This window comes from Trichoplax adhaerens, genomic scaffold (genome assembly GCF_000150275.1).
Source record: "Trichoplax adhaerens TRIADscaffold_17 genomic scaffold, whole genome shotgun sequence".
Taxonomy (NCBI): Eukaryota; Metazoa; Placozoa; class Uniplacotomia; order Trichoplacea; family Trichoplacidae; genus Trichoplax; species Trichoplax adhaerens.
The window spans coordinates 10,632-28,974 of NW_002060959.1; the positions used below are offsets into that span (position 1 = coordinate 10,632).

At 30.3% G+C, this 18,343-nt stretch overlaps 2 protein-coding genes across 2 annotated transcripts in view; both read left to right on the forward strand.

Moving 5' to 3' along the window:
- TRIADDRAFT_60656 (uncharacterized protein) overlaps window positions 1-350 on the forward strand; it is a gene marked incomplete at both ends in the record, with an annotated part of 4,560 nt that extends 4,210 nt beyond the window's left edge. Inside the window, one exon of the mRNA XM_002116616.1 lies at window positions 94-350. Within this exon, the coding sequence (XP_002116652.1) occupies window positions 94-350 (257 nt within the window). The remainder of the gene's footprint in view (window positions 1-93) is intronic.
- A 1,952-nt stretch (window positions 351-2,302) lies between these two features.
- On the forward strand, window positions 2,303-8,165 carry TRIADDRAFT_60657 (uncharacterized protein; the record flags this gene model as incomplete). The annotated part of the gene is made up of 8 exons (XM_002116617.1): window positions 2,303-2,475; window positions 2,632-2,741; window positions 3,418-3,459; window positions 5,304-5,366; window positions 6,115-6,399; window positions 7,152-7,193; window positions 7,623-7,832; window positions 8,056-8,165. The coding sequence occupies 8 exons, from the start codon at window positions 2,303-2,305 to the stop codon at window positions 8,163-8,165; spliced, it is 1,035 nt and encodes a 344-aa protein (XP_002116653.1).
- Window positions 8,166-18,343: the final 10,178 nt, after the last annotated feature.

Consider the following 18,343-nt stretch of genomic DNA (forward strand, 5'->3'; position numbering starts at 1 on the left):
ATAGTTAGGCTAGAAATTTTAGTAATGAAAATGAATCCATGATAATTACAGCTAAACAACTGATTTACTTCAATGCTTTGATGTTCTATATAGAGGGTAGAAGGCGTGAAACCTTCATGTATATAGCTGATAGAATAAAATCAAAGAAGTTAAAAGAATTTGGTCGAAAATTGAAATTACAGCCTAATGACGTTGATGACATAGCCGATACGAGCGATGGCAGAATTGACAAGTGTATTCATCTGTTGGAAGCATGGAATACTACATTTACAGCAGAAGCGACATTTGATGTATTACTGTCAGTTTTGAAAAGTTGCAAAGAGACATTAATAGACGATGAATTAAAATAAAATTACTTTTGCTGATGCCAAAATTATCACTACGTAATGATTGTATGAATGAAATTGGAAAGATAAATTATAGACTTAGAAAGGCGACCGGACAATGTTATGTGCATAAATTTTACTGGTGGAATGAATGGACTACTCTAGATATTTTGATTTAGTATAATTAAATTATGGCTTTACAAACCATTTCATTCCTTACATTTTTAGAATGATTTTATGCTTACTACTTCATACTGCATTGTCATAACATTTTCTACAGGATTAAAGTTCGATCTATGATGCTTAGAATGAAGAAATTGATGACTGAGAAAGTTTCTTGTGCTTAAACCTGCTTGTGAAATACCATTCATTATTTTAATTTAGAAAATTAATTTATATTGAAGTTTATTGACATTTTCCTAGTTATGTTACCACCAAGGCCCGCAATGACAGCGCACTCACAAGCAACGCCAATATTGAGTTATTGCTATTTTATAGAGAGACTGCCTCGTTAGTGTACAGCGTTATTGGCTAAATGCTGTATGGTAGGCTACGCTACTCTTAACGCTGACAACAACAGTCTTGATGGGTATGTTGTGTTGGCGCCAAAAGTAGTAAAACACGCCGGCCACTGCCAGCTCATTTGCATGTCAATCGTATACAGTAGAGTGTACCGTTACAGACATACCATACAGTTGAAATAACTAGTAAAATCATCTATTAGTATGGTGAAGGTAGCTAATCGTGGGCTAGCACAACCGGAAGTAGTTCACTGCCAGGAACTAGTAACTAATATTACATTGCTAGTATATACTAGCTAGTTCTACTTCGGAAGTAGTTCACTGCCTTTTTTGAAGTAGTTCCTTGGTCTGGGCACCTGCAATTGGTATCGAAGCGACGATAGTGAATCGAAGAATTTATCAAGCACTCGTAAACGACAAACAGTAGATCAGTTAGGTAAGGAAATGAAGCAGTAATGGCTGTTCTTCGCATTGTAAAGCGATTAAATTACTCAATTAGTGTGTTGATATGAAAGTATAACTTATAAAAATTCGAGCCTAGTTTCATTGCAGGACTAATTACTATAGATAAGTAGATTAGAACCAGCGCTATTAAAATTGAACATTTCTTAACATCGAACTTAATTTTGGGGTTATACCGTAACCATGGACTACCATTTGTGCATATACACTGTTCTATTTGTTTGACTTACCGGCATCCATTAGGTATAAAATTGATTGATTTCATCGATAAAGATAGTGATAGTAGGCATTATAACCTGTAATTAACGATTATGAAACAACTGTAATATTTTAAATCAGTTTTAAGGAACAATTTTCGCTTTTCGCTGTATTTACAATCATCAGCACTCTAAATTGGCCAATAGATCGCGTTGAACTTAAGATTCGTAAATCTGCGGTGGTTTCAATATAATTTGTTAGTTACTCGGGTAAATGGCACCATGCGTGCAGTAAATATGACCAATCTTTCTAAATATCCCTAATATACTGCACGGATACGCTAACATTGAGCTATAGTTACTACCTATTTCCGCTAATTGGATTAAAACTCTGCTATAGCTTTATTATTTAACTGACTTAGAAAAATAATGTAATCGAAGGTTACTATTAATTTCAAAACTTTCTAACATGCATCAAAAGCATCAGTTTACATCAAATAGATTTTGCACTATTTTTGTTAACCATTACCTCTTAATAAGTAAGAAAATTTTTAGCATTGGCGTGGGTAACAGCAAAATAATCATTAATGAATAAGATACCAGTTTTTTAACACAGATTATTCCAAAATAATTACACATCCTCTACTACCCAACCCAACAGTATAAAGCGCTTATCTTAAATACAATCGCTTTTAATTAGAATTAGCGCAAAAGAAAAAAAGATACAGCTTCTATCAAAACTGTAGCTTTTCTCGAACTTAAACATCTATTTAATATTTTGGAAAAGCCACCCAAAATGTCCTCAGGATTAATGACTCAAGAACATCGTGAAATCCTAAGAGCCAGTCGAATGTTACTTGCTCGAAAATGTCAGGATCAAATCTCACCGATATGTGAATGTTTATTTGAAGCGAATATATTAACATCATACCACAAACAAATAATCGAATCTAAATCGACGGCTTTTGAGTAAGAAGTTTTTATATAGTACATGTTCAGTAACTGTTAAACAGTATTCTATCTAATATGAAATGGCAAGCTAAATTAATAGTTTGTTTATTTACTGCAAGAATAAATTTTGTAGTCGGAGAGCAGTTATCGTAATTATTTAATTTTGTTTTACAGAAAAGTTTGCACTTTATTGGATATTCTGCCTGAGCGTGGTGATAGAGCCTTTGATGAGTTTTGCGATGCTTTAACATATTGTGAAATAACAGTGGAAAACTTCAATAGTGGTAAGCATTAAAGTTTACAAATAGACCTAACGATTAAGACTTAAGGATGTGATACATGATTATCCCACTTTCGAGTAGAAATAACAATAAAGCGATCAGAGTAGAAAATAGTACGACATGTACATAATGAAATTAGATTTTCAATTTACAGTAGTAGACGATATGAAAACTTGTTAAAACAATAGCGATGTGTCGTTTCGACAAGGTAAATTAAAGATTAGTATCACTTTTTATGCTGTTATACTAGTATGTTGTCAATGAACTATGTTTCCACTATAATTTTAACATGTTTAACTAGGACAAAAGGCTATAATTTATGATAATCATGTTGTGTAAGAGTTACAATTATTTAGATCATTGATAATTTAGTACTTAAGGTAATCGGTAATACGTACTTTTAACATGTATATAAATACTGAATTGAATTTGACATTAACCAGTACGTATTGAATTAACTTATCAAGCTAAGAGCTTTTGTGATTAATTTATGTGTATTACATTAAAATATGATTTTTGATATTGCCTGCTATAATCAGCTAAAACTTTACCGCTACTTAATCATTACATCCTAAATTTGTAATCAATTTGATATCGCTATAAATCTAACTTTCTGATAAATATTCTCTTTGTAAGTAGCTACATAGTAACTAAATTACCTGTTGTATCTGTTATTTAGGTCGAAAACCGAAAAACTCTAAAGATATTAAAAAAGACACAGGTAATTACAACTATAGACACATTTTAATGCTATTATGGGTTCATCACAATTTTAAGAATATCATTTATCCTTCTATGGTCGTTAAAATTTAATTATTATTAGGATTTGTCAAACTTTACTTAAAGTTATGTTTATGCAAGATATTTAGCTGTACAGATACTGTAACATGAGATGAATACATTCCAGCTAGTGATTGTAACAGTGATTGTTATCAATGCAGCGTTTCACTTAGTATATAAGATCAAATCTTACCGGTACGTAAATTTTCATATAAGTCAAACACAATACCATTTCACCTACAAATAATATAATCAAAGCTGAATTGACACCTTTTGAGCGAGCATAATCGATTAATTAGTTGTTTTTAATAATTAGTGTTGCTTACAAATGTTTCCTAGATCATTTTATGTTATTCTTCTAAAAGTAAGTCTCATAATAACATATTAAGTTATAAGGCATAAATTTACATCTACGAGCGTCACTGCGTTGTAACACAAGTATATGAGGAAAAGCAATTGATTAATTGCTCAGTTTCTTGGTAATCTATATGCTATTTTTCATTTTTGTCTTCAGTAAGGCTCAATAATGGGTAATGTAAAGATCGTCTTGGATTCGTATTCCATACATGCAAATGTAATAAAACCTGTTCTACTAGCTGCATTTAGACTGCAAGCAATAAAAAGAATTTTATAATAGCATAGTTTTATTACTGATACTCTAACAATCGAAATACTAAGTAATAGTATAACAGGCTCTGACGGACATAGAAAAATTTGTTACAACAGCAGATTTTTGAAACAAAGACTTAAAATAATAATAACAGAATAAAATAACTACTTAAGTACGTTCCCTAACATGTTTACAACGTAAAGATTGCAAACAATAACTCTTAATACTTACACAATCTAGTATGAGAACGAAGTTTTATGACTAGAATTAGATTTTATAACTGAACTAACAGCCTCACTACAAGACTATTCTATAGTAGACATTGCAGTAATTTTGGTGCGTAATAAATAATTGATTTCTATTCTGTTTGCATACGGAACTGTCGACTATGCTTTTAAGTCAATGAAATAAGGATTAGCATCATATCCTATATTATATGTCGTAATCGTAATCTAACTATATCTATTATAAAGACAATGAAAGACTCTATTTATAGTCCACAAATTACGGTAGATTTTCAATTTATAAGTTTGACATTTATGCTGACCAATGGTATATTAGAATGCACGGGTAATTGCAACTATAGAAACATTTTAATTCTCTCGTGGATTCAATGCAATTTTAAGAGTATTATATTCTTTGCTAAGCTCGTTAAAATTTAGTTCTTAAAAGAATTTATTATACTATACTTTAAGTTATGTTTGTGTTATATATTTAGCTATATAGATACTTTATCGTGAGATAAATACGTTCCAACAAGTAATTATAATTTACAAAAATTAGCTACTGGAGTCGCAATGGACATGAAATTATCTTAAATCAAACTGTTTTGTATGATAATCATTAATAGTACAACTCATGTTCGTTATACTTTGCGAACCTTATATACTTTTACTTTTTATTGTCTATTAATTATCATTGCTACTTCTCACTAAGTATATAACATCATTACATCTCAAACAATTAAAGATAAATTGACGCCTTTTGAGTAAGCATAATTGGCTCTTAATAATTCGTAGTAAATAAGCGCATATATTTCAAAATAAAACAGCTCTACAGCACTAACACCGATAAAATCGGGCTATATTACCCCAGAAATGATTTTAGTTTTCTTTCGTATGCATTCAATGTGCCTTTATACCGCTGAATTAATGAACTTGGGTTTATTTCGCAAGAATCTGAAACTAGTCAACAGGAAGGAATAGCAATACAAAACGATATGGATCCAATACAAGATGGTAAGTTAGTAATGGTCGTCTATATATCGTAATTAGTTTCCTTGCATGTATATACGATTAGGTGATGCCACTTATTACCATAAGATTAAAATATGTATGTTAGTTTATAATTAGCTTAGACGACATAAAATGAAATAGTTCAATGCAAGCAATATTTTATACTTCAAATTGGCATGTTTAGAGGTGAAAGTTCGGCATTAGTCGCAATAAAGTAAAATAGAATAGTGAAGGGAAGTGTAATCTTTATTGAGCTAGTGTAAGAAAATAATCGTGTAACACTATCGGGTGAGTAACGACGTGACTAGTCGAATAACTATAGTAGTGTAGAATAGATAAAGCGTGCAAGCATACCGTATAAATAACAGAACTAGCTAGCGAGATAGGCGAAAAAAGATAGCTTTTGTAATGTTAGGAGCACAGCAGGACGAAATTATTTATGAGCGCGAATAATTCATGAAAATAGGTTACTTCTATTTTAAGCTAGTGCAACGGTATAATTTAGCTAGAGTACAAGATATTTCCACCGAGTAAATTGTTAAATATAGATCATACATATTTAGAGTTATGTTACAGTCTAGTGTAAACTAATACTTTCACTAAAAATTGACTATACTGTATTTAGAAGTGAACACTGCACAAATTTTATAAAGATATTAATGCATTTTGTTAGGAATTTTAGGAACGTCAATGAATTAATTACAACATCTAAAATATTATCGATATTCTTCCATTATTTGATATTATTTAGATCTTAAAAGGCCTGATATCTTTATAGATATCGCTGATAATGCAAAGTCAATCAAAGTAATCGAACTTGGTCGAAAGTTACGATTATCTAATAATGATGTTGACGATCTAGCCAATTCGAATGGTAACAGATTTGATAAGTTTATTCATCTGTTGGAGGAATGGTACTCTCAATTTGCCTCTGCAGCAACGTTTGATAAATTATTAGATGCTTTGCGTTCTTGCAATGAAGTAGTAGTGGCTGAGAAGTTGAAAAAGAAATACTCTATATCAAGCAAAAGTGGAGGTAAGATACGATTTGCGAGTACTGTATTGTATTTTAGGATAATTAACCACAATATCTAAGCCTAACATTTTCAATATGCAAGACGTATATAAGTATTACATGATACAACTACGTCCTACCTCGCACTCGGTTTTTAGTCGCATTAATACCACACATACGAATCTGATATTTCAAATAATGATTGAATTTAGCTAAAATCGATTGTTATGCATTCTAGAAAACACGAAGTTAGGTAGCCAATGTGCTACTGTAGATAATTCGACATAGGATATAAGCTTTACAAATAAATAAATGAACTATTTGATTGAGTAAATTCAGAAAATATACCAGTAACTAATTTTATAGCTGAAGTATTTAGCATTGCAGCTTTTACCAAACTAATCTGCTAATAATGCTACCTTTAGTACACTGTTCTATTTATTTGACTCACAGCATCTCTTAGGTATAAAACTTTATTGATGAAATCAATAAATGTAGTGGTAGTATAAATATTGAATTGAATTTGACATTAACCAGTACGTATTGAATTAACTTATCAAGCTAAGAGCTTTTGTGATTAATTTATGTGTATTACATTAAAATATGATTTTTGATATTGCCTGCTATAATCAGCTAAAACTTTACCGCTAATTAATCATTGCATCCTAAATTTGTAATCAATTTGATATCGCTATAAATCTAACTTTCTGATAAATATTCTCTTTGTAAGTAGCTACATAGTAACTAAATTACCTGTTGTATCTGTTATTTAGGTCGAAAACCGAAAAACTCTAAAGATATTAAAAAAAACACAGGTAATTACAACTATAGGCACATTTTAATGCTATTATGGGTTCATCACAATTTTAAGAATATCATTTACCCTTCTATGGTCGTTAAAATCTAATTATTATTAGGATTTGTCAAACATTACTTAAAGTTATGTTTATGCAAGATATTTAGCTGTACAGATACTGTAACATGAGATGAATACATTCCAGCTAGTGATTGTAACTTATAGTAATTAGGTAATAGAGTCACAACGTACATAAAACTATAACAAATTAAACTTCACTGCGTGGTGATGACTATTATTGTATTATCAATGCAGCTTTTCACTTAGTATATAAGATCAAATCTTACCGGCACGTAAATTTTCATATAACTCAAACACAATAACTATTTCACCTACAAATAATCAAAGCTAAATTTGCCGTTTTTGAGCAAGAATTACGTAAATTTAGAATATTCTTACCTGGAATTTAATTACGCACATAAGCATCGAAAGACAATAAAACCTATCATCATCAAAGATGTTGATCCAAAGAAGGATTTGATAAGTTCAGATGGCGAGAGAGATTTCTATGTTTTAGTTAGTGGTAAGGTCTACACTAAAATTCTTCGTCAAAAGCAAACAGATGATGAATTCAAGAAAAAATTAGAGAAACTATATGGTACCGTTAAACAAAGAAATACGGGTCATTACATTTGTAACATGATTTGTGTATTCTTAGTATCCGTATAAGAAATATTCTAATCACTTGTGTTTGCTTTAAATGATCTTTAAGTAGCAGTATGAGTGGTAAAGATCATAAAATATCGTCATGCAAAAGTACTTATTTTCACCGAACTATAAATTTGACGAATATAAATTTATGTTATATCTTGAAATTTTAGAAAGTATCGTCAAACCTAAGCCAGAGACCAAATCGAGTCAACAACAACTTAGCCCTGCGAAAGACGAAGTTGACAAGATGGATACAGAAACGGCTCCAGGTAAATTATAACTCATGTATTTTCTCAGTAAATAACAGAATAGTAAAGTGATGATAAATTTATGCTTCGCGCCTTTCAAAACAACGAATATATGACAATAAACATCTGAAACTAATTCTTTCATTTTCACTTCATGAATCACTCTACTCAATTTCATTAATCTATTGATAATTTCAGCAAAAATAATTTCTTAGTATCTCAGTTACAGGATATTAATTGTAACTGTAGAAATCTTTGTTTACTGAAGAAAGGTTAATAATTATAATTAATTATTTACTTTTGGGGTTGAAGGGCGTTATTAGATTTATTATACTACCGTTTGAGAAAGTATGCTTTACAGACTTTTATAATTTTCTAATCTGTAATATTATTGCCAATTTAGCATTGTACTTACTTCTTATTTACTTCTTATCCAAGATCTATCTAAGTTAAGCAAATTTTGATGATAACATAATGTAAATTATCTTTACTCCACTCCTATTTTAACTACCCTATTTCGACGTCATTTATTGATATTGCTGACTATGGATTTACCAAAGATCAGTATAAACATAGTTCAAAATATGAAAGGTAACAACTACTCTGTAGACTAATAACACATTTGAAACGTGTAGATTACGTACTAGTTGCTCTTAAATCATTCGTAATACCTCATAGCTATCATGGTAAAGCCAAGATAGCCGATGCTTGACACTATGTAACTGAAAACTTCTTCAGGAAGATATCCTAAACTGTTAATAGTACCTCAAATGAGTTGTTAATCTAGTTAAATACTAATTAAGTAATATTTTAGAAGTTATTACTTGGGAATTCTACTGTGCATCATTTATGAAAGTACACATCATACAAAAGCTCAGACACAATTTACCTACGATTTCTGTACAGAGCGCTATAAATTTAACAAACGAGCTACATATCACAGTAGATCAATTTTTATTACATTTTTTTGGCAATTAAACTTCAAGAAAAACTATCAGTTAATCTATAAGATAGATTTCTGTCGTTAGCGTAAACAGAGTATGCTTCATTACCGGGTACGGAAATGGAGCAGCAACTGCTGTTCTTCCTATTCTAAATCGATTAAATTACTCAATTAGTCCGTTAATATGAAAGTATAACTCTTAAAAAATCGAGTCTAGTCTCATTGTAGGACTAGTTACTATAGATAAGTAGAATAGAACTAGCGCTATCAAAATTAAACATTTCTTAACATCGAACTCAATTTTGGGTTATACCGTTATGCCCAGAATTCTACTGTGCATCATTTCTGAAAGTAAATATCGTACAAAGCACAGACACAATTTACCTACGATTTCTGCACAGAACGCTATAAATTTAACAAACAAACTATGGTATAACGGTAGATCAATTATTTTATCTTAAACACTTTTTCTAGTGAGTAAACTTCAAGAAAAACTAAAAGTTAATCTATAAAATAAATTTATGTCGTTAGCGTAAATAGGCTATGCTTCATTGCCGAAGCTTCTAAAAGGATAGTGTTTTGCTACGATTTCTAAATTTTAATCCAAAAAAGCCATCAAACGATCTTTCTTTAGAATAGGCAATTGCTAACATTTTTCTACTTGTAATGAAATGAAATGTGTAGAGATCAAGCTACAAAACTTTAACAAACTTTCATTCTACTTTCGTTGCACTCCGGTCGACTTAACGCTAATACTTTGACACCAAATAAAATTTGGGGAAATAAACGAACAATAATTTATTACAAAACAAAAATGAAGAGAAGTATAAACCGAACAACCTTACAAATACTTAGCTTTAAGCATTATTAAAATAAATGACAGACTTAAAAACTGTCAACGACCAAACAACCTTTCAAAAAAGAAGAACGTTCTAACTTACGACAATTCGACCCCGAAGGCCTTTTAAATTCAACAAGTTCTTCAAGTAAAATCTTCTTCTACTCTCCCTTCTAAATTTTTTAGTTGTACTATCATTTATAGACTTCGTAGAGCCATCTAATGTATTTAAAACTAAATATTTGCTAACCAATTGCTCTTCAGATCTGTTTTAGAAAACTACTTTGCACCATTTAAGAAAACAAAAATCACTCAAAGTTCAGACACATATTACCCTACGATTCCATTACAAAACACTATAAAACTAACAAGCTAACTATAAAAATGCATCAAACTTCACTCCTAACTTAATTTCTATCATTAATACACTATAAAAGTCTAAAAATCAACCTTTAAACATCAAGATTTAGTCATAAAAACAACAGTTTAACTACTTAACAATCAACACAACCTCTACCAATTTCCATCTTATTTTCTATTTTCCTCACTAAATTCTCCTAATGTGACTTCGCAGTCACGTCATAAAATTCCAAAGTTTTAAATTCATAACAAAAAGTCCAAATTTCAAAAATCAACTCTTACGATATTTTTCATGAACAAAAATCCCCCAAAATTAAATTAAAACAGAAAAATTATATCAGACAAAAATTAAATTAAAACAGAAAAATTATATCGGACATAAATCTGACCGGTTCCGGAATCCGAATCCGAAAAATTCGGTTTTTATAAAGATCACAGTAATCGCTTATCGAAAAAATTTATATGACTATTACGACTACTTTTCTGACATTAGTATCGCTGAGTATTCGCGAGTATTGACAGTTGATGTTTTAGCGTCAGATTGTACGGTGACTGTATGATTATAGACTACATTACAGTACTTTATCGTCATGTTATAAATCCCCTTTCTCTAAGGATAGGGTTTTGCCACTAAGTCAAATTCCTTTACAATTTGAATAAACGATCAAACGCCCTTTCTATAGATTAGGCAATTGCTCTCGGGCTATTTCTATAGTAATCTATATAATGCCTTGTAAAATAATGAAGAAGAAAAGATGGCGACATGATGATTTGGCAGGGTAAAACTTAAAAACACTATCACTTTCTAGGTATTTTCTATAGTAAAATAGTACTAGTTACATACCAAAAAGCTATAAAGTACTCTACTTTTAGTCCTTTACTACATACTTATCTACGTATTTAAGATACAAAATTTGTTCATTATAGTGTAGTTCATACAAAACATATTAAATATTAGAATATATACCATCTTAAAATCTTATACCACATTACTGAATATAACACGATCAACTTTTCAATAATGAACTATTAAAAAACTTTTCTGTAGTAATCGATACGAAAACTTGTGAGAAACGATAGCGATATGCCGTTCTGACAAGGTGAAATAAGGATTAGCATCATATCCTATATCATATGTCGTAATCGTAATCTAGCTATATCCATTGTAAAAACAATGAAAAGCTCTATTTATAGTCCACAAATTACGGTAGATTTTCAATTTATAAGTTTGACAATCATGCAGACCAATGGTATATTAGAATGCACGGGTAATTGCAACTATAGAAACATTTTAATTCTCTCGTGGATTCAATACAATTTTAAGAGTACTGTATTATATTTCTTGCTAAGCTTGTTAAAATTTAGTTCTTAAAAGAATTTATTATACTGTACTTTAAGTTATGTTTGTGTTATATATTTAGCTATATAGATACTTTATCGTGAGATAAATACGTTCCAACAAGTAATTATAATTTACAAAAATTAGCTACTGGAGTCGCAATGGACATGAAATTATCTTAAATCAAACTTTTTGTATGATAATCATTAATAGTACAACTCATGTTCGTTATACTTTGCGAACCTTATATACTTTTACTTTTTATTGTCTATTAATTATCATTGCTACTTCTCACTAAGTATATAACATCATTACATCTCAAACAATTAAAGATAAATTGACGCCTTTTGAGTAAGCATAATTGGCTCCTAATAACTCGTCATTACTGTTAAGAACTGCCCTGTGACGAGTAATATGTCTTAACACATACATACCGTAATCGTACTCATTTTACAACTACAGACATAACAGTTACTTTAACTAGTGCTGCATATAAGCGCTTCTTATACTAAGCTATATTACTCCTCTACGAGCAAATATCAAAATAGCATTGTTACAAGTCGAAATGTATAACGAGAAAAATGCTAAACTATTATAGAAAGTATACTATAAGTCTACTGATTAGTTAGTTTTCTTGACATCAACCTACAGTACGACTCTAAATACTGACGATCTCCTTTCGTTGGGAAGGACAGTGACACAATACTATTCTCTCTTAGACATAACTGAATCCAAACTTTGTTAAAAGTCAATCAATTTATAGTGAATGGAAATAAATATTAATTATCTGTTTATAGATAATATTATTAAGCTATGCAGTTATCTATTAAAAGCATGAAAAACATCATAAATGACGGTATGTAAATGCATTCCTAGATAAATTTTCTGACGGAATTTATGATATCACAGCGTAACAAGTATATTAAATTGTAAGGCGTCAATTACATACCAGTGCAGCATTGTGTTGCGATATAAGTGTATAATAATGACCAATCGATTAATTGCTCAGCTTTTTAGTAGTCTGTGTGCTAGTTGACATTTTGCCTAAACTAATGCTCAACAAAGAGTAATTTAATATTCGAATCTAATTGTTAAGACAGTAGTGTAATTGCAAAGAAGAGCGATTATCGCTCTTCCATTGACAACTTCCAGAGTTAGTAAGAGAATTTAAATCTTTATAAGATTTGGTTAAATCAATCATTTACGATATACAAAATCGTAACTAGATATACGAAGAATACACTACATCGTAACTAGTGATTATAATTGGTTAAAGGCGTTTACACTTCATCCTAGATAACCCTAAAATCGATAGCCAAAGGACTTTGTCTCTTTGGCTGCGTATACAAATACTACAATTAATAGCTCAGTTAAGCCTGCACTGACTACTAATAATCGAGGTAACTAGTATATTATTTCTATACTTAAGCTAAGTAAGGGCTCTTGTTAATTTATAATTTGACATTTTCATTACCGAGAGTAATAAAATTTAACCATTTTAGCAATATCCTTCAAAATTACTTTTTACGAAGTTTACAGTCTACCTATAACAAAGTTGTTTTTAATTTTGGAAGAAACTTTGTACTAAAAGTTATCATAGCTAAACTAAAATAAATTACGATTAATTAATTGATGTTCTATCTTACTTGAAATTATCCCATTAGTAAGATTAGATTTGCTGTAAGTAAATAGCCGCTGCCGCTAACTGGATTTATATCGTAACTATAGACTGCCGTTTGTCCATATATACACACTGTTTTAGTTGCTTGACTCATCGACATCTCTTAGGTATAAAATTTATTAATGAAATCAATAAATACAGTTATATTAGGGATTGCAACTGATAATTAACGATTATGAAACGACTTTAGTATTTTAAATCACTTTTAAGGAACTATTTTAGCATAGCGCTGTATTTATAATCATCAGCAGTCTAAATTGGCGAATGAGTCGCGTTGAACTTAAGATTCTTAATTCTGCTATCCTTACAATATAACTTGTTAGTTACTCGTATAAATGGCACCATGTATGCAGTAAATATGACTGAGCTTTCTCGCTATCCCCAATACACTGTACTAATACATCAACATTGAGCTATAGTTACTACCTATTTCTGTGAATTAGATTAAAACTTTGCTATTGCTTTATTAATTGATTGATTTGAAAAAATAATGTAATCGAAGGTTACTATAAATTTTAAAACTTTCTAACATGTATCAGAAGCATCAGTTTACATCAAATATATTTTGCGCTATTTTTCTTAATCATTACCTCTTAATAAGTAGGAATATTTTAAGCATTTGCGCGAGTAATAGCAAAATAATTATTAATGAATAAGATACTAATTTTTCGACACAGCTTATCCGAAAATAATTACGCATCCTCGACCACCCATCTCTACTAGGCCTATACGTAACAATTTAATACTTACCTCTACTGAAGTTTACCACTGTTATTTCCCAATATGTTACAGCATTGCAAAACTCATCAAAGGCTCTATCGCTACACTCAGGCAGAATATCCAATAAATTGTAAACTTTTCTATAAAACTAAATTAATTAATTACGATAACTGCTCTCCGACTACAAAATTTATTCTTGCAATAAATAAACAAACTACTAATTTAGGTTGCCATTGCATATTAGAATAGAATATTGTTTAACAGTTACTGAACATGTACTATATAAAAACTCCTTACTCAAAAGCCGTCAATTTAGATTTGATTGTTTGTTTGTGTGTTAGCGATAATGATAGCGTCTGATTTTTGGTATGTTCTCAGTCAACTGAAGCGAGATCGGCAGCTAAGCTTCCACGTGAATATCTACCTTTATTCTGATTTCTTACCACCTTACATACTGTACAATACAGTACCTATACTGATCTAGTATGGAATAGAACTAGTGCCGTTAAGCTCTGATAAGGTTGCAATACAACCGATATGAATACAATACAAGAAATCATATAATTAGATACAGAGACGCTAGTAAATCCGTCACATTGTGGTATGACGTTAATATACTCGCTCCAAGTAAATATTCACATATTGGTGAGATTTGATGCTAACATTTTTGAGCAAGTTAACATACGACTGGCTCTTAGGATTTTACGATGTTCTTGAGTCACTGATCCAGAGAACGTTTTGGGTGGCTTATCTAAAATATTAAATAGATGTTTAAGTTCGATAAAAGCTACAGTTTTGATAGAAGCTGCATCTGCTGCTCTTTCGCGCTAATCTTAATTACAAACGATTGTATTTAAGATTAACGCTTTATACTCCGATTATAGCTTAACCATGTGATCCATGATAATCCCATTTTCTGGTAGAAATAACAATAAAGCGATTAGAGTAGAGAATAGTACGACAACTACATGATGAATCTAGATTTTCAATTTATAGTTTTGTTATACTCAACTAAATCAATAAGCGGTAATTTCAGATTTTTATGTCCAAAACGAGTACCGGTAATTAATAATATACCTTTTTGTAATGGAGTAAGTACAGCTTTTTCGAAGCTTAAGTTTTAAAGGGTACGATACGCTTACTGAATAGAAATTGTTGTCATTTATTATTCAATTAATTTATCAGGTAAAGGACTTTCTCATGTAAAATTGATACTAGATTCTAGTATAATATATTAAATCGCATACGATAGTCATTTGAAATGTAATTTAATTAAATTAAATTACTTCGCGGTATATAATAAATTATATAAGAGGCCATTTCTTTGCTTGACCTAGTATTTATAAGTAGCCTTTAATTATAATTATTTTAACAATTGTGAATCTTATTCAAATCAAAAAGGAGTTGATTTTAAAGGCATTCAACGACACAGGCAATTCTATTTAAAGAAACGTTTCGATATTTTCTGGAATTTGTTGTAACTTTATAAACATATCAGTACTTATTCTAGGGTAACCTCGATAATATTCAGCTATTATATGATTTTTTTAGGCAAAATAGTGGAACCAAATAGAAAGACATAATATCTTAAATCTGTTTATTTAGTAAGAGAATAGTAATTAAATTCATGAAAAGATCGTACTTTTCTATATTATTTATTTACGACTGAAAGATAAGCACATCATTCCTTCATTAAATTGAATTAGAAGTAAATAAAAATACTTTATCTATACTTATATTCCTTACGAATTAGAAAGAGATAGATTGAAATCCAGTGCAAAGAATCACCATTTGCCATTAGCATTTGCTTGTTCACTTTAGACAAGATATCAATCATAGAGTCTAAAAATTGAGCTACTGAATTGCAATGATCATTCTTCATTCAAGTTAACACAAAGACCGATAGCTAAAGTGCTACAAAAGCTTTTTCAATCCAGAATGTAAATACTGCAACTCATAACTTGATCAAGCCTGTTGAGACTATTGCTAATTGAAGCACTAAAATATTATTTTCTGCACTTACGTCATCTTAGGAATGAGATTGTATTATACACTAAAAGTGAATTTCCAGTGATATATCATTGAAGATTACTTTCACCAAGGGTTATGATATTATTTGTTATCCTATAATGTCTGTAGCCATAGAGCTATTAGTAACTATAATAGCGTACAGTAATAATACTATATAGAGATATTAATGCATTGTTCTAGAAGTTACAGTAATCACAATGAAGTCATTATACTTACGGCAATATTTTGAATTTACTTCAATGTTTTAATATTCTCCTTTAAGCTCCTCTATATGGCTTAATTGTATAATGTAAGGGCCATTTTATAAATGGCATTGTTTATGTATTATATTCACTATATTCAAAGTTTTCTGCCAAATATACAATTTAGGTGGCCGCATGGTGATTGGACTCTCTCTGTCAATAGTTATTATTATCCTGGGAATTTTTATTAGCCTGTATTTTAGAGGAAGCATTAATTATTTTTAAAAGTTTTAGTTTTCCGTCATTATCGAATTATGCAGTATTCTACATGCCATTCCATATTTTAAAATATTTTGCAAGTTGTATCACCGAAAGGTGTTGGACATTAATTGTAGAGTAGCCATATTTTAAGTAGAATAATTCGGATTGTACAAGGTAATGATGTTCTATTTTAAGAAAAGTGCTCTGTTTGATGACTCAGGTCTGATTGTAGTTAATTATGTTATCATTAATAGATTTAACGAAATGTATTTAAGGTTTACGTAGATGAGCTTACCATAGAGAGAGGCTGTACTTCACTTTGAGCTCGGAATACTTTGGATTTTAGACTAGGTTCCTTCAGTAATTAATTATTACTCTACTATTCCTAAAACCTTGTAATAAAAATCTTTTCGAAAATTCTATTTGACTAAGACAGTTTTTTGTGCGATAATTTTATTACACTTATCAGCAACGGAATTTGAGTTATGAAATGGAAACTGGTAAAGAAAGTTACAGTGTTAGGTGAGTGAAAGGAACTCGCGGCATAGCATGAAAAAATAGCAGGAAGGAACAGATATTGAACCTCTGCTTGTCATTATTTTCTAGCTCGACTTGCTTTTGCAATTGCCGCTAACAATTGGCATTGCCAATCTGTCGATGAAATTAGACCGTATCATCCAACATCAATTTATTCATATATGTATATGATTCGTGATACTACATGAGTCACGTAGGAAATCTTGTATAGTGTGAAAAGTAATGTAAAGGTTATTGGAGAAACTGTATCGTAAAAATATAAGACAGATTTAATAGGAAGTATAAATCTGTAAGCGTAAATCTGTTTATGTGATCGTAAGGTGGTAAAAGTATAAGTACAGAATGGAGGTAGAATGCTAGAGAAGGATTAATGTAAAATTATACCAGTCGAAAATAAAGAACTGCTCAGAAAGGCTACAAAACTAGAAAACTATTCACATAATATCAAACATTCATTCGTAAAGTATATGATTTTTCCTTTATTACGTATATTGTAATCTCATCGTATTCCAATATCACCCTAAAATCTGACAGCTATTAATATGCATATACACGTATGCTAACCGCGGTAACTGCAATATTCGATTCGCGTAGATCTGTTCTTTACTGTAAATTTACGATGTTAATAATATTCTTCCTGTCGAAATAGTTCATTGAAATCATAATGAATTGATGCAAAAACCAGAAAATTAGATTTTCAACACATTTAGGATAAAGATAACAATTATCATCTACAATTGCATTTAACGCATTTCTCTGATCATTTAGTTGATATTATGCTTTCGATCACCTCATTCATTATCAAATATTATCTACAGTAGATAGTCCGCCATTCAACAAGCTCCAGCAATTAGATGGATATAAAAAACTAATGGTGTTACATTAAGCATTCTAACAGTTATATCGAAAGCAGATAAACAGTTAGCAATGAATAAAATTGAAGATTTTTATTGAAATATTCGTATCAGTAATACAGGCCTGATTTATTCTCTTATATTAAGAAATGTTCAATATTTCGATACATTCGTGGAATATGGATTTAAGTTCACATTTAATTTTTATAAGGATTTATTATACTGCACCAGCAGGTATGTTTGTGTCATATATTTAGTTGTATAGATACTTTAGCCTGATATCAATCCATTCCAACTAGTGATTTTAATCTACAATAATACCGTTACTTTTAATTAGTATTACTTACAAACGTTTCTTATACTATACTATATTAATCCTCTAGGAGTAAATCGCCGTAGGCGTATGACACAATTTAGACAATCTCAGTTTAATTTTTAAAATTTCTCTGAGCTGCTTACGTTCG